Source organism: Haemorhous mexicanus, chromosome 8 (assembly GCF_027477595.1).
Source record: "Haemorhous mexicanus isolate bHaeMex1 chromosome 8, bHaeMex1.pri, whole genome shotgun sequence".
NCBI lineage: Eukaryota > Metazoa > Chordata > Aves > Passeriformes > Fringillidae > Haemorhous > Haemorhous mexicanus.
Genome location: NC_082348.1, coordinates 5,080,968 through 5,097,318, shown reverse-complemented (window position 1 = coordinate 5,097,318; position 16,351 = coordinate 5,080,968). Strand labels below are relative to the sequence as shown.

At 36.2% G+C, this 16,351-nt stretch overlaps 1 protein-coding gene across 1 annotated transcript in view; it reads right to left on the bottom strand.

Moving 5' to 3' along the window:
• LRP1B (LDL receptor related protein 1B) overlaps positions 1-16,351 on the bottom strand; it is a 477,945-nt gene that overhangs the window by 52,793 nt on the left and 408,801 nt on the right. Inside the window, exons 67-77 of the mRNA XM_059852348.1 lie at positions 15,245-15,361; positions 10,198-10,304; positions 9,417-9,546; positions 8,323-8,429; positions 7,868-8,000; positions 4,547-4,669; positions 3,968-4,090; positions 3,185-3,322; positions 2,534-2,668; positions 1,734-1,853; positions 348-589 (exon numbers count right to left, since the gene is read on the bottom strand). Of these exons, the coding sequence (XP_059708331.1) occupies positions 348-589; positions 1,734-1,853; positions 2,534-2,668; positions 3,185-3,322; positions 3,968-4,090; positions 4,547-4,669; positions 7,868-8,000; positions 8,323-8,429; positions 9,417-9,546; positions 10,198-10,304; positions 15,245-15,361 (1,475 nt within the window). The remainder of the gene's footprint in view (positions 1-347; positions 590-1,733; positions 1,854-2,533; positions 2,669-3,184; positions 3,323-3,967; positions 4,091-4,546; positions 4,670-7,867; positions 8,001-8,322; positions 8,430-9,416; positions 9,547-10,197; positions 10,305-15,244; positions 15,362-16,351) is intronic.

The following is a 16,351-nucleotide window of genomic DNA, read 5'->3' as shown; positions in this document are numbered from 1 at the left end:
AGGCTTTCTTCTTCTATGTATTATATTCTTCCCTTTTCTCTGGTGAAATAGAGAATCTTGATGGTATACAGCCTTCCCAATATAGTGGGAAGTTAGTTCTAATATAGTGTTTACTTCTCTGCAGGAAAGTTTTTTAAATCCTACAATTGTGTTGTCTTGGAGACTCTACCAAATCTGTCAGTCTTGAACAGAAAAGTTTTAGTAGCCATATATATCACAGAAATAAAATCATTCTCAGATAGACATTTTAATTTACTGAATCAGCCCATGCTATTACAGAAGAGTCAGAATAGAAAAATAAATTGAACGAAATTTGTGTGATTTAATCTTTGATTTTGATCACTTACTATCAAGCCACTGTTACTCTGCCTTCTCTCTCTGTCGTGAAGTTTTCTGTAGAAAATCCCTCCTGGATTAAACTGAGTGCTCCAAACAATCATATCCCCTTGAAAATATGCATCCATTCCAGTTATCCTTGAATTGTGTTCAATGTGTGATATTTGCTGATGAGCACCACTGTAGTTGAATGGATATGCAAAACCCAGGATGTCAGTGTCATTAGCAACATAGAGAACTTGATCTTCAGAGCCTAGGGATTAGTGCAATGAAACAAAAATAAGGTAAATGTCAACTAATGCAGAAATCAGTGTGTTTAACTCAAGTAGCTTTCTGGTGTTCAACTGATAGAATTTCTGAGGTTAAAATTATTTTCTGGTTGTTGAAGACTGCAGAAACACCTACACTCTGGGCAATAAATGCAACTCTTGATATTCTGATATCAACATATCAACGTCAGTGCACTCCAAGCACACAGGGAGACACCCAGGACTACATTTTAAGGTGTATGTAATATAGGAATTGGAATATTTTAAGCAGTACACAAAAATACAGGATATTATGAATTCAACCCATATGAATACCAAATTTTTTTATGCATGCTGTCTTTAGAGGGTCCTAAATGTATATATTACAGGAACACAGAGCTGTCAATAAACATGGCTTTAAATTGCTCTATTGGAAATTAGAAGTGGAATGATTTCATCTTTGGTGAAGGCTGTGAAGTTTTGACTGCAACAGAACCTGTGTCTTACACCTCATTTCAGATAGCCAGATACCATCTTGATCCAGATGTTGTAAAGTATATTATTCATAAGAAAATGTTCTTTAATATCAATACATTGAGTTTTGAGAAAGTTAAAATCTGCTTGATATTTTAGAATGTATTTGGATAATTTTTATTGCTCCATTGGTATCTCATTTATCTATAGAGAATCAATTTAAAATGTCACACTTCCTCCTTATGAGTATGAAATATCAAACATCATTTGTTCCCTTCCTCCTGATAAATGCAAGAACAAAGAGGAGGTTGGTTAAAGCAAATATCAGTGAGGAAAGAAGGAAGCATGAACTGTATCACAATGGAAATGAAGCTTGTGGAAAATTCAGATTTAGGATAATGATTCCCAGATTTTTAAATTATAAGCTTTCAGAATTATGTCTGTGTTCCTATAATAACAAACCATTATCTTCCATTAGTAACCCTATTTGTTCCCATGTCATAATCTGATTTCTTTAGTGACAGGCAATGATGCCAAACCCTGAGAGAGTCCATGTTATGTGTGAAATACTAATGACTCATTAATACAATCTTCCCATGGCAAATTTGCTTCAAAAATATGGACAATCTACATAACAAATGACAGCACTGCCTATTTGGATTTTTACAGCCTTACCTTTTGCTATGCAACTGTTGTTCCTCTCCTTATAATTTTTCTCACACTCACATCTGTAAGAGCCCTTTAAATTATGGCAGTGTTGGGAGCAGGTGCCAAATACCATGCACTCATTGACATCTATGAAGAAAAAATTGTAATTTATACCTGTAGTGGAGTACCCTGTTATTTAACATGTTCTTACAATCACGGAACAAAGCAGATGAACAAAGGGAACTCATAAACATTTTCCTGCTGACCAGTGGGGCATGATACATATGAAGACTAAATTTTCTAAGGAATTTCACTTTCTATCTGTTCACTTTGATTTCAATTCTGTATTATGCATCTTCATTATTTTACGCATCTCAAAATATCCTCATATGCCAACCTCAACATGTTAAATAATATACAAAACCTTAGAAAATCCATTTACTCCTTAAACTATTTAATAGTCTGACTTGAACCTTTTGACATTCTAACAACTTATGTTAAATCAATTGTTCTTAACAACTAATGTTACATCTTTGATAACCTCTCCAGGTAAAACGTATGAATCATATTCTGTAAATACTTTCTGCTGTTTGTTTATTTTTATTGTTGAGGGTTTTTTTTGTTTTGTTTTGTTTTTTGGTTTTGTTGGGTGTTTTTTTTTTGTTTTGTTTTTTATTATTCCTTAATGCCATAGCTATCAAACAGCTTTTACTCTGTGGAAAAAAAAAACCCAGACATGATATGTATCTCCTTCTCCAGCACAAAAAATTGATGACAGAATTTACTTTTAATACTTCACATCAAGGGAAGATGGAAAATCTCTGTACCTTCACATTGTCTATTCCTCCTGTTTCTCTGAAATCCAGGTTTACACTGACACAAAAGGGATGATTTTGTTTGATTACAGAATGCATCATCTCCACAAGGATTCACATTATCTTCACATGTATATTCAGCGATGCCTAAACATAAACAAAATGTCTAAAAAATCCCTGATAGATTTGTTCAAAGGGTTAAAAATGATATCTAAAGTGACAACAACAACAAATAACAAATTCATCTTTCTTTTTAAAGAGGATCAGGTAAATTTTTAAGAAATAAATGACATTACAGTGTTTATCTACATCTGCACAATTTAATGTATTATATTTTATGGAATGACAGTATTTAACAAATACATTTCCCATCAAGAATTTAATACTAAATTTTTTCTTGTTGTAAATATGAAACAATACAATCAATTTGTACTTAAATTTTGTAAAGAACTCGTAACTACACCAAGGATCCTCTACAGCTTGAATTGCCATCAAATTTGCCTTGCTCTTGTGGTACAGAATTCCATCTATTTTTAACTAAAAGAAGGAACTACGTTAAACTGACTTCTGAATTGTTCAATAGGCTTTGCACAGATGAACGTCTTGGTTAATTGTTTCTTTTCTGCTACAGTCAAGAGAACAGATCTTGCCAGTCCAACTCACTTATTTTGCAGTCCTGCTCATCTGAGCCATCTCCACAGTCATCAAACCAGTCACACTGCAGCTCCATGGGAATGCACCTCTTGTCATTGCAAGCAAATTCATCTTTTTTACATGGTCTGGCTTTGTATGTGATTTTATCTACATAATTACAGATTAATAAGAGAAAAAAAAATCAGTATTTAGGACACAAAATCAGTTATTTTAGACACATACCAATGGGAAGGACCTCGAAGCACTAAGCAACTGGAATTTATTTCAAGCTTAATTTCTTCTGGTCTCAAATTCTGATCTGCTAACCTGCAGTTAAGTCTTACTGAAGGACAAGCATGTGATAGATGAGTAATGCAATGACTGACTCTTACAATTAATGGACAAATATCTTGTATATAGGTTAAGAAAAGTTTGTAGATTTATAGTTGTATTGTACCCCCTGGCATGGTTATCAAGGGACAGCTGGAGTTGGGACATCTGGGAGGGTTGGCTTGTCATTATGGTGACACCTGACCTCCAGTCAGGATTTGAGGAAGAGATCTCCACCACTGCACAGTGAAAAAAGGGTTGATGGACAGAACTGCTGGGCACATGGCAGGGAAAATCTTTGGCTCCCGGTGCTGTAACCCTTTTCCTTTATCCAGTCTTCTGTTGTATTTTTGATAAGGTTTAAGAACCCTTCCCAAACTATGAAAAGTGAGCAGCTATTTCTCACAAGCAGATCTGTGTAACAAAGTTTGCCTTCCAGGTGTTTTCTGTGATCTGAATGCCTTGGAAGGTGAGATCACCTACCACAGTGATCCTCATCCGAGTTATCCCCACAGTCGTCGACCTCGTTGCAAATCTGCTCAGGCCGCAGACAAACCCTGTTGTTCCTACATCTGTAGGGCCTTGTTGGAGGGCAGGGAAACTTCACTGCACAGCAAAGAAAAGAAGCAGCTGTTACCCAGCTATTAATCCTTTTTTAATGACACATCAAAGCCAGACATGTGTTGGCACTCTAAGTTCTTCGTTTAGAGATTTTGTGTCATACGGGTGATTTATAGCTTTTTTGGAGAACTAGTAAATATGGCAGAAAAATAGCAAAAGGAGGATGGAATGTAATGATGCTCAATATTACATCATACAAGTAACTTTTTCCTCCCTCTGTGGGTTTCTTCCAGAAAAGTTTCATTTCTCAAAAATAGCAAATATCAAACATCTGAAATTACATGAAAAGCAATAACAGAAGAAAACTGCATCCCCACATTTCAGGCTTATCTTCTAAAAGCAAAACAAAATTAAAGACACATGTGCCTTTATATATTTCTGTGTCTTAAATGCCACTCTTGCTTTATTATACAAAAACCTCTGAAAAATATAATGCCATACCACACATTTCAGCAACTTCATCAGAGTTATCTCCACAGTCATCCTCACCATCACAAACCCAAAAATGTAGTTTGCAGAGGGAATTGTTGCACAAAAATTCATCAGCTCTACATATATTTCCCCCTGGGAAGATGAACAGACGACAGAAAAAAAAAAGGCAGGAAAACAAAAAGATGAAAGAAAGTCAGTTTTTGAATAAACCACCACAACCACTTATCACATACTATTTGCAGAGAGTAGCACAGGTAGCATAACTAAATTTACAGATCCCAAAGGAACAGGCTGGAGAGGCAGAGGAATACTCATTCAAAAGCTCTTCCTTGACCAAGCAGTTCCTGTTCCTGGCTGCTGGCTGGGAATTCCCAAACCAGTGACCAGCTGGGCATGTTCCACTTCCATTTAGCCAGGAGATGTTTAAACTCCCTGTCTGCCACTCTCCTTGGTGATGCAGCCTCTCAGCAAAGGCCTGGCTGCTACATCAGGAATCTGGGCCATCAGAGAATGAGATAAACAGAAATAGGGCCAAATATGTGAAAAGCCACTTCAGTCCAGGCTTGCTTCACACCAATGTCTGATCCTCCACCTATTCCTGCTCCACTCTCAGAGTCACACGTCAGAGACTAAGTGATTGCAGCCCATCTGCCATGAGGCAGCACCTTCTTCTTCTCCTGAGGAACAAGAGGCTTGGCCAGGTTTGTAAAATCCCCACCACCTCTAAATGCTGTTATCTAGGAAAGGTCCAGCCACGTAGGCACAGAACAGATAAAATAAAGTGACAGGATCTTCCTATCTGTAACTTCTGAAATGACTCATCAGGATATTTATTGAACACAGAAAGCAGCAAGAATAAAATCTTCCATGTCTTCTGAATCATCTAACAAAAGGGAACACAGGGTAAGGGAACATGGTTTAGGGCAGAGTGCTCCTAGGCTTTAAAAATTATTTCAAGGTGGATTCAGTTTTAATGTGTGTTGTGCTAAGAGAGAATTTGTTTCTCAATTATGACTAAATTTTATCACTACCAATCAACAAAGTTATGGAAAGTTCTTGCAATTAATTTCCTATAAAACATTTTTTTGGTAACTGAATTTTCAGTTTCCTGAGAGGAGTGGAGTATAAAATAAATAAAGCTGTGTACCTGCAGAGAAGGAAACAATGAAATTTTATATGGTAATGCCAAAACTCTCACTGTGGCTTACCTCAATGCATTACATCCACTCTAAGAGCTAGATCAGGCTTCAGTGGCTTTTTACTCATTCATCCACTGCCCTGTTCACACCTCATTCAAATCGACAGAAGGCTTTCTTTTGCTGTAAAGGTTCAGAATGGCTGAACTTTTTTCCCCCCAAAAGCTAATTTCCATGAAATGCCCATTGCATCAAAGGAGATTCGAACTCTCACACTATGCTGCCAGGTATAATTCACTCCCATGGCAAATATAACTTATCAACATTAACAGACAGATCCTGTATAATTATCCAAGGAAAATACATAAAATTCAAGTACTCTTCATGATGAAAGGCATGAATCCAAATAATAGTGTGTGCAATCACAAGATAACCATCATTCTAGTTGTTTAATAAGATTGAAGAGAGTTATTTTTGTAAACATGCACAGTGGGCCATGGATAAATATTATGGATATTATTTTAGAATGCTGTAGAATAAAACTCCATTTGTGTTTGCTGTATTTCCAAAGATGAAAAAATTAGTTATCAGTGAGATAAACTGGCATTTCTTTCATGTGATTGCTCTGCCTGTCACAATTCCTTTATAAAATAGATTTCTGCAACAGAATCATAATTGTGACATAAATACAAAGTATGATAGCAATAACCAACTAGGACTAGGCTTCTTATTGTATTGTAAGCAATTTGCAGTTCACAGAAGCTCCATTATGCTACCCAAAGAGTAATGTGGGCATCAGATAAAAGAAGTGTGTTACTATTTACTTACACTTCATTGGGTTTTAAAGAGATACAGTCCAGATATTTTAAAAGCAGTTTTAAAATGGACTAGATGCTTGTTATTTATTTATTTATTTGACTTTGTTATCTGTCTTCTTGCACCTAAACATCTCTGGAATATTCTTCACATTCTCTGAATTTTCTGGTCTTTCTTTCAACTTTAATCACCCCCACATTATGTCTTTTTTCTTTCCCTTTAGTCTTAAGTATTGTGTAATAGACTTAAGGAAAGGATAATTTACTATGATTGCTTTGTATCTGATTATTATCCCATGTAACTGTACTCCATTATATTTTGAATTTATGCACAGAACCTGTGACTGTAGAAGGCTAACTCACAGAACTACCCACTTAAAAGAAAAAAGAAAGTAGAAAAATCCAGGAAAAAAACCCAAGAAGATGACAAAACTCCAACAAAACCTGTTCTTTAGTAAAAAAAAATCCTTTAATTTGACTTAGAGGAGGGTCTGATGAGGAATGTGGAGCTCAAGGGCAGCCTGGGCTGCAGTGACCATGGAATGGTGGAGTTCAAATCCCTTAGGGCTGCAAGTAGGGTGCAGAGCAAGCTCCCTGCACTGGGTTCTAGGACAGCACACTTGGGCTTCTCCAGGATGTGCTTGGGAAAGCCCTGGAGAGAAGAGGGGCCCAGGAGAGCCTGGTTGGTATCCAAGCATCCCCTCATCCAAGCCCAGGAGTGATGTGTCCCAACAAAGGGGAAATCAAAATGTGCCAGAAAAACTCTGTGGATGAACAAGTTACTCCTGGACAAACACAAAAATGAAGGTGAAGCACTGGCACAGGCTGACCACAGATGCCCATCTCTGGAAGTGCCCAAGGCCAGGTTGGATGGGGCTTGGAGCAGCCTGGGATAGCAGAAGATGTCCCTGCCCATGGCAGAGGGCTGGAACTGGATGAATTTTAAGGTCTCTTCCAATGCAAAGTGTTCTGTGATTCTCTGAAATAAACAGAAACCTGGGCTCTTAAGATGTTATTTAGCAAATGTTCATTATATTGCACAGCTGTGTGATTTATTGTGCATGGCTTTGTGGTTTATTGGGCCCTATAAAAGCTTGAATTAAGCAGATTTACTACTGATTTCCTTGATGAAAAAGAATATGCTTCCTGTAACAACATGACCTTTTCATCACTGGGGAGGGAAACAGAAAGGAGGAACAAGTCATAAACAACCCAAGTTTTGCTTATTCCAGCAGATCACTTGTTAAGCTGCTGTACTGCCTTCGTCAGGAGAGGTCACAGAACTTTCCTTTCTCCACTCAGAATGGCCAGGGTACCTCTAACTTGCAATGTGTGTGTTCATAAAGCCCAATAAACTTGTTTAGAGAAGTGTGTCTTGCCTTGGTCACAGCTTTCCTCGTCGCTGCCATCCACACAGTCATGGATGCCATCGCAGAGCCAGCGCACAGGGACGCAGTAGGCTTTGTTCCTGCACCGAAACTGACCCTCCTTGCATTCTGTCACACAGTCCATCTGTGGGAGCACAGACATCAGCCCTGGGTTAATGAATGGGAGCAACAACAACTTCTCCTCGCTGCCAGGAGGGAGCAGGCCCTGATGGAAACCGCCCCAGAACCACGCCTGGGGGTTGACTTTGAGAAAACAAAATTTCTGCACTCCAAAACCTGCCCACAGAGCACAGAAACACTCAGCCATGGGGCTAAGTTATCTGACAGCACTCAAAGGATGCAAGAAAACCCTATTTGTCTTTTCAATTATTTGGAGACTTAAAAAATTTACCAAAAAAAAAAAATATCAGGAAAAAAAAACAAATCACCAGAAAAGTGTCAGGTACCTCATCAGATCCATCAGCACAGTCCAGCTCCCCGTTGCACTTCAGGGATGCTGAAATGCAGCCTCCACTTGCACACACGTACTCACTTGAAGAGCAGGTTGGAGATGCTGGTTACAAACACATATTTTAGCATTAAGAAAAAGACAATTTATGAATAAATCGATTTTTAATTTAAAGTTTCCTTCTGGTTAATAGTGAGCCAACTTGTGTCTAAGCACTTTCGTAAACTACAATAAAATATTTGACAAATCTGAATTGTGGCATCCGAAATAAATTGCATAATAGTAGTGAAAAGGTATTTGTGTTTTTTCACTTAGAAATTTAATTTTATTTTCTCCTTATGCTTGGTAACAAAGGCAACTACACAAATGCACACATTCATAGAATGAATATATTTAAAAAATTGCATTCCTTAAAATGGGCTTAGAGTTTAGCTAAATTTAGCTAATTTAGAATTGAATAAGCTAAATTATTTTAGGAAACCAACTCACTGGAAAGTATACACTATTAGAATCAAAACACATAAATATTAAGCAGGATATTTTAATATAGATGTTGATATTTTTTGTTGCACTGTAAATCAGGAGAGTTTTGTCATCGACCTTTATCAGTTACATCTAGCTTACAAAAAAATGTAGGCAAGTTCCTGCAAAATAAACAACTGTATTTTTCAAGAAAGCAAAAATAAAATAAAATAAAAATAACAATAATTTAGTAGACAAAAATCTTTGCATAAAGACTATTAAACATTGAATGAAGATCACAAAGTAAAACATTTCAGGACACGCCAAGATTTCCTGATGTTTTCAGAGCAGAATATTATATGCTGAGTATTTATTTTCAAATTACAAAATAATTAAATAACTATGCCCCAACAAACTCCACACTGCAGAGTTGTTCATAAGCAGGGTTTTCAAAACACCAGTAGGAAGACACAATGATGCCAACTCAAAAGGTGAAGTATTTCAGGGTTTTTTTGCACTTTCTTGCTGCAAGTAGTGCCCAAGAAATCATGATTTGATGATTTATATTCTTCCTTCACTCTGATTCATTCCTGGCTTCATTTTATAATTCAGAATTATTCAAAACAATACCTGGTTCACAATTTTTCTCATCATCCCCAAGTTTGCAGTCCTCGTGACCGTCACATTTCCATTTTGCTGAGATGCACTGGCCATTGGAGCACTGGAACTGATCCCTAGAACAGCCTGTTTCACAATACCTCTGGTACCAAAGAAACAACCAAGAAACAAGATCAAGAGTTTATATTAAACACTGGAAAATGTGCAGCTGCTGACAGAAGTTACAGCCCATAATCCTCCATGTCATGAAATATGTAGTATTTAAAGTCTTGTGAAATGAAATATATTTGTGGATATGATTCAAAATGGTTGCTGACATGCTCTAAATGGCTGGAAACACCTGAGATTCAGCATTGACAGGAAAAAAGAAGTGAAAAAAGGGAAAAAAAAACCCAGAAAACCAGCAAAGTTTTATCCAGTGAGCTTCTGATACACAACAGTCTTCATTGTTCTCTCAAAAAAATCTCTCAAACCAAACCAGTGCTGTGTGTAAAAAGAATGGTTTCCCAATCAGGACATAAAGTATTTGTATGATGGGAAGAGTTCCAGATCTTTGTTTGGACAAGAAAATGTAGAATACTCTTCAACTTCACTTGATTTATTTGTAAGTTCTCTTTTTAGAAGAATTACATCAAGAGGTTTGGTTTTAATTTAGTAATGATATTTGCATCCAGGGATTCATGTGCAGAGTTTCCACTGCTGCCTTTTAGAAAATTTCTATGCAGGAATCCACTCTCCAACAATTAAAAACTACTAATTCTCTAAAGAAATACTTTTTCTGGAAGATGCCTACCTCATCTGAGCCGTCTGCACAGTCGTAGTCTCCATCACACCAGAATCTTGCTGAAACACAGTCTCCATTTGCACAAGGGAAATCTTTCAAAGTGCATGTTTGAGGCTCTGAAGAAGGAAAAGAAACAATCCTAGGTTTATAACCGTTTCCTTTAAATATTTTACACATAACCACCCCCCACAATCAATCAATGACTAAATATTAAAAACTCAAAACAATTAGCTTGCAAATGATAAGGAGTGGTTTTCTGTGGGATTTCATCCCACAACATCTTTTAACTAAATTTCATTTACATATAGTAAGACAGTAATAAAAATACTTTCATTACTTTCATTTGGGTTCTACCAAGTTTCTTTGCAAAATAACATGATGTTGAGTGTAAATATTTTATGAATTTCAACACATGTATGTCATTAGAGGGTCTGTGAGATATGCACCAGAGGCCAGAAATACATTTTGCATGTCAATATCCAATGTAATTAGAACTAAGCAGATTTCTGACTTTCCAGCACAGGGCAGCACCTCATTTATCACATACCTGTTAGAGTGTGTGTGCCAAGAGTCAGCTTCCCCCGTGCTCAGCACTCAGGGGAATGGCAAAGGGAACACAAAATTTGGTGTTTCAAATAAAATACAATTTTTCACTACTGCTGACACAGAAACATTGGCAAGGGGGACCTCTGGGGAAGAGCCCCACAGGAGAACATCATGTGCTTTCCTCCTGAGAATGAGGACCACTCCAGAAGACATTTTTTGGGTGCTGGAGCATTAGAATAAACAAAGGTAGAGAGGTATTGGGGATTTAGGAGAAGTTAAACAAATCTCTGTATGCAATTTAGATGTGCCAGTCAGGGGGCTTGGGGAAAAAAAAAAAGAACTTAAAAGGCAAAAAAGGATTATTTCCACCACAGGAAACAGTGCATTATGTAAATGATGTAAAATCAAGAATAAGGATTAATCAGTAAAACCTTTTCAGCAGAGAGATGGGGAACAATAACTTACAGTGATTGAACCAAAGGAAGAAAGGGGGGAAATAAAAGAGAAGAGACAGAGCAGACAGCAACAATGGGCAGCAGGAATGGACAGCAATAATTTGAGAAATCCTGAAGGGTCCTTTAGTGAGTTATGGAAGGGGCAAGAATGAATGCTTTTGTAAAATGGGCCACAGTGATAAAGAAAAGCAAACACAAAAGTAGAGAACTCAAACTGATAAAAATTTGGTAAATACCAGTGTGAAAATGCACCACACACAAGTTACATGGATGTAACAAACTTGACTTCGTGTGTTTTGGTTTCTTTGTTTGGTTGGTTGGTTGGCTGGCTTTGCCAGGATTTATAAAAATCAAGAACTCTTCCATGAAAGGAATAATTTTAGTCAACTTTTCCTCTGCCTTTTTTCCACTCCTTACTTCTTAAAAGAGACTCAAAATGACTCTGCTTGAAAAATTTTTAAGAGAAATTTCATTTTTCGGGTAGGAACAAATTTTAATTTTGAAGTTGTAGGAAAGTAATTTTAAAAGCACATCTACAGCAATTGCATCAGATCTCCAAAAGTGTTATTCTTCAGCAAATCAAAGGTTGGCATTTATGTGGACTCAGATTATATGCACACTACCTTAATTTTTTTTTTTCAAAGTGTAAGCTCTAGCAAATCCGTGACATTTGATTCTTTTTGTTTTCAAAAAGCCAAGAAGGAGAATTTCATGATATGATAAAATATATAAAAGGAAATATTTTGTGGGAAAAGTAATTCACAAGCTAAAAAACCCCCCATTATCATGTTTCTATATTGATTGGAAAAATACAAACAAATACTTTTGCTATACTGCTAATAAATTATTTATAAGCAGAGATTTGATACTGGGAAAAAAATGTACACAAAGAGCTAAGTACTCAATTCTCTGTTTGCAAGAAATATTTCTTCTGCTGCTGGGATGCAGCTCTGTGATTTACATATGAACACAGAAAAGTACTTTTCCATCAGTGCTTAGATTGTTAGGAATAATTATTAATACAAAACAACATTAAAGGAACAAGCACTTCTGTACAACCCATGAAGGACAGCACTCCTTAGCTTCTGCTTTACCAAAACACTGAAACTCCTTCCCAAGGAAAGCATTTGGGACATAAACTTATCCCAGGACAAAATTAACTCATTGGTTTTCTTGGCAACTTGTGGAAGCAACAAAAAAGCATTAGGAAGAACTTGTAGCAGCACAAATATTTTTACACTGATTGAACTCATGTCTTGCTACAACATTATTGTGTTTGCTTTGCTTCAATGGTTACAGTACCTTACATTTTCTTTAATCACATTAAATTAAAAGAAAACAAACTGGTGCCTTCTTTTTAGGTTAGATAGGTAGAATAAGATTAATTCCCATGGAATTTTCCTTTTTTGGAGTTTCCTGAAAGAGGAAAATCTATTTTTGCAGTAATTTGCTTTTAAAAATCCAAATAAACTCTGAAAGCAAATTCTCCCTTCAGACAGATATTATCTCAGAAGAGTTAACAATGTATCCCACATTTCTTATTGTGGACCCATGATGCACCAATACCCAAGCTAAAACCTCTTATTTCACAGTGTTCAAATATAGTTAAAAAACAATAGTCTGTAAGACAAATAATGACAAAAGCTCTTGTAAGGAGCTGTATCAGCTATGAAAAAATGCCTGCCCTCCAACTGCTCAATAATCTGGGGAATTAAAAAGAAATATTACAATTTTTTTACTTTTATCAGTTATGTATCGGATTTCTTACTTCTGAAAAAGAATCATAAACACTGTTCAGAAGTGAAGTGATAAGCATTTGTTAACAAGGAATTTGGGTCAAACACCACCTGCTCATTGCATCTTAAAAAAAATAAAACCTGAATGGGTGAGAAAAATTATTGGTGCTGTCTCATTGTGCCCATTAAGACTTTGTTATGATATGACCAGAAGAGTGAATTTCTTGCATGTGAAGAAACTATAGGCAAAAGTGTAAATGCTTGAGCTGAATTTCTATAATTCAGTGAATTCATTCCTCATTCTTGAGAAACAACTCATTTCTGATGTATTTCCCTGACAGCCCTTTGTATATTATATTCATGGATGCCATGAACAATGTATCTCACTGTGCAATGTGACTTATTTTGTCAAATGCTTCTGAAGTTCTAATTTCATCTATATTTGTTTCATTACACTTTATTCTGTAAGTGGCTTGATGGTCTATAAAAATTTTATACAACTATTTCAAACAGCTGAATAGTATAAAGTGCTGTCCCAGTGCTTGCAGGATTTTGGATTTTAAAACTGTGCCAGCCTACAGTGCTTAATTCAAACAGGAGAATCTACAGCTAGAATTTAAGTATGCATTTGACAAGCAAAAGTGAATTAAAAAAGCCCCTAACATCCTTTAGTTTAATTCACCTTCTACATTTGGGTACTCTCAACTCTCTAATTCCATCCATTACAATAATTACAAATTTCTTTATCTTCAAGTCTAGAAAACAACCAAGAACTGAATGTATAACTTTGCTATTAATATGGACACAAAGATGGTTAACCTAATTTCTTTTTTTTCTTAAAAAGTTCAGATTATTTTTCTCTTGTTTGAACTTTTTAATATCACTTTCTAGTGTGATGATCTGGTCTTTAAGGAAGAGAATTATTACTGCTGGATCATAGGCATGGCTAATTTCAAATATGATACTCAACATTTATTTTGCAAACAGCAATAACATTTTGTGGAAGTTTCTGTTTTGTTTTTGGGATTTTTTTTTCCAACTTTTCAACAGACTGCTCAGTCCTGTACATTAACACCACCACAGCAAAAATATCACTATTTGATTTCTACATGAGAATAAAAACATGAAATAATTTCTTGCTACTTGTAGTACAGAAAACTGACACTAATAATCAATTCCTAAGTAAAATCTCCCACAAAGTTAAGAAAGCTTTTGTGTGCCAACCCCCTGGGGTACAACAACAAAAGGTTCTGAGTGATTTCTGAGCCACACAACATTTTCCCTTTCTTATGTACCACAGCACTGCTGCTTGCAGTAATAAAACTCACAACATTTTCAAGTGCAGGGAGTAATTACCAGGCAGACAAATCCACTTTAACCTCCCAAGCTGAATGAGACACTCTGTACCTATGGACACCACAAATCTTGGACTGGAGAAAGGGGCAGCAGCATCCCCTCAGCATTAGATTGCCTAATTTATTAATCTTTCTAGCTCATCACCCTGAAGATATTAAATATACACTCATGGTATACAACCAGGAATGTGTATTCAAGATTATGTGCAAGAAAAAGATATTAGATTTATGCATTTCTGAGCAAAAAGGAAAAAAAACCCACAGCAATTGTCAAGAGAAGGCACTTCAGAACTATTTAGGGAATGTCCCTCTTGAAATATTTTTAATGACAATAACTATTAGATAAAATTATTACAAATTTTTCATTTTTTCCTGAGACCCAGATAGAAATTAACTCCCTGAAAGTGGCATTACAGAGATTTATTAGGCCTTCAGCTTCCTCATGGGTAGGAGAGAGCTGGGTAACCCAGCTACTTTGAATAACCACACCTACTTCTCAATGCAATTAAATACTAGAGAAATTCACTTCTCAGTATGAAACAAGGCAAATCATCTCAAGAATACAATGAATACAACAAGCAGGTAGAGTTTGATCCAAATTCCTTGTTAAAAAATGCTTATCACTTCACTTCTGAGCAGTGTTTATGATTCTTCTCTAAAGATAAGAAATTTGATACATAACTAACTGAAAAAGGTAAACTAATGGTAATATTTATTTTCAATTCACCAGATTATTAAGCAGTTGGAGGTCAGGCATCTTTTCATAGCTGATACAGCTCTTTATAAGAGTGAACAGAATTGAAGAATCACAGCAAGGGACATTTTCAATTGTGGTCAGCTGATTTTCAGCAGATCAGAGGGTGCTGAATGAAAATACACATGTATTTTATAAAAATTCCAAAGTTTTCTCCTGCACATTGCCACCCTGACTGTTCTAGAGTGGACCAAGGTAAAAGTTACTTACTGCAGTTTTCTTCATCAGAATTATCTCCACAATCATTCTGGCTGTCACATCTCCAGTGATCTGGAATGCAGTTGTTGTTTTTGCACTGGAACTCATGAGGTCCACAAGTTTTTTTATCTGTAATTGGGGTGAATAATATTTACAGCATTGCAAACCAAGAGTCAAAATGAGAAAGATTCCCAGTAAATGCATTATAAAGTTACTGGATACAGATAAGGACGAGCAACCTTCAATACTTGAAGTTTTACTTTCAGGAATTATTTATTTCTCATAACATTCTTTAAACTTCTATTTATATATTCACACCTTAATTAAAATTGGTTAAATTAAAATATGCAATGTATAAACAGTCATATATAAAGTTAAAAAAATATGAAATTCAGAAGGGGTCACGAGAGAGAGCATTAGTACACTGAATCTCAAGGACTGAATTCATTGTTCCTTGAATTTATCTGTCCTAAAAAAGATTGTCCCAAAAAATATCAGGTCACAGTAAACCTCTAGAATACTGATTTGAAAAATGTACCAACTATGTATTTCTCAAAAGCTATTTTTGCATATAATAATTTAGAACAGAAAATTTGGCACTTTGATTTAAATTTTTACCTACTGATGGATTGGATGTTACTCGTATGAGGTAAAACAATACAAAGCCTGTAGTGCTGGACTGAGGGAAATTTCCTCCAGGGTCTTGATTTTCAATGAGCTTTTCTATTTACAGAGGAGCATTGGAGGCCTCTTAGAGATACATGGACACCCTGAACTCCTCCAGCAGGAAGGAGCTGCCTCTGTGTCCTCTGTGAGCAACTCTTGAATAATTTGTTCAGCTTCTGAGGACTGAGATGAAATGAAGTAAATTAAAAAGTTATCAGTGACATTTTCGTTGGGGGAGGGAAAAAAAAAAAGTTTGCTTTGTAAAAGCCTCCATGACATATTTAAAATTACACGTCACTGTGATATTGCACTAGAAAATGTTTAAATTTCTGTTAGGCAAAGTCAAAACACGTCAGAGCAGCTTCACTCTGCTCTCAGGGCAAGCCCAAGGCTGCTGATGGCTGACAAAAGCAGTCCAGTCACCTGGTTCCTCTGCTGCTGAACCACAAATCA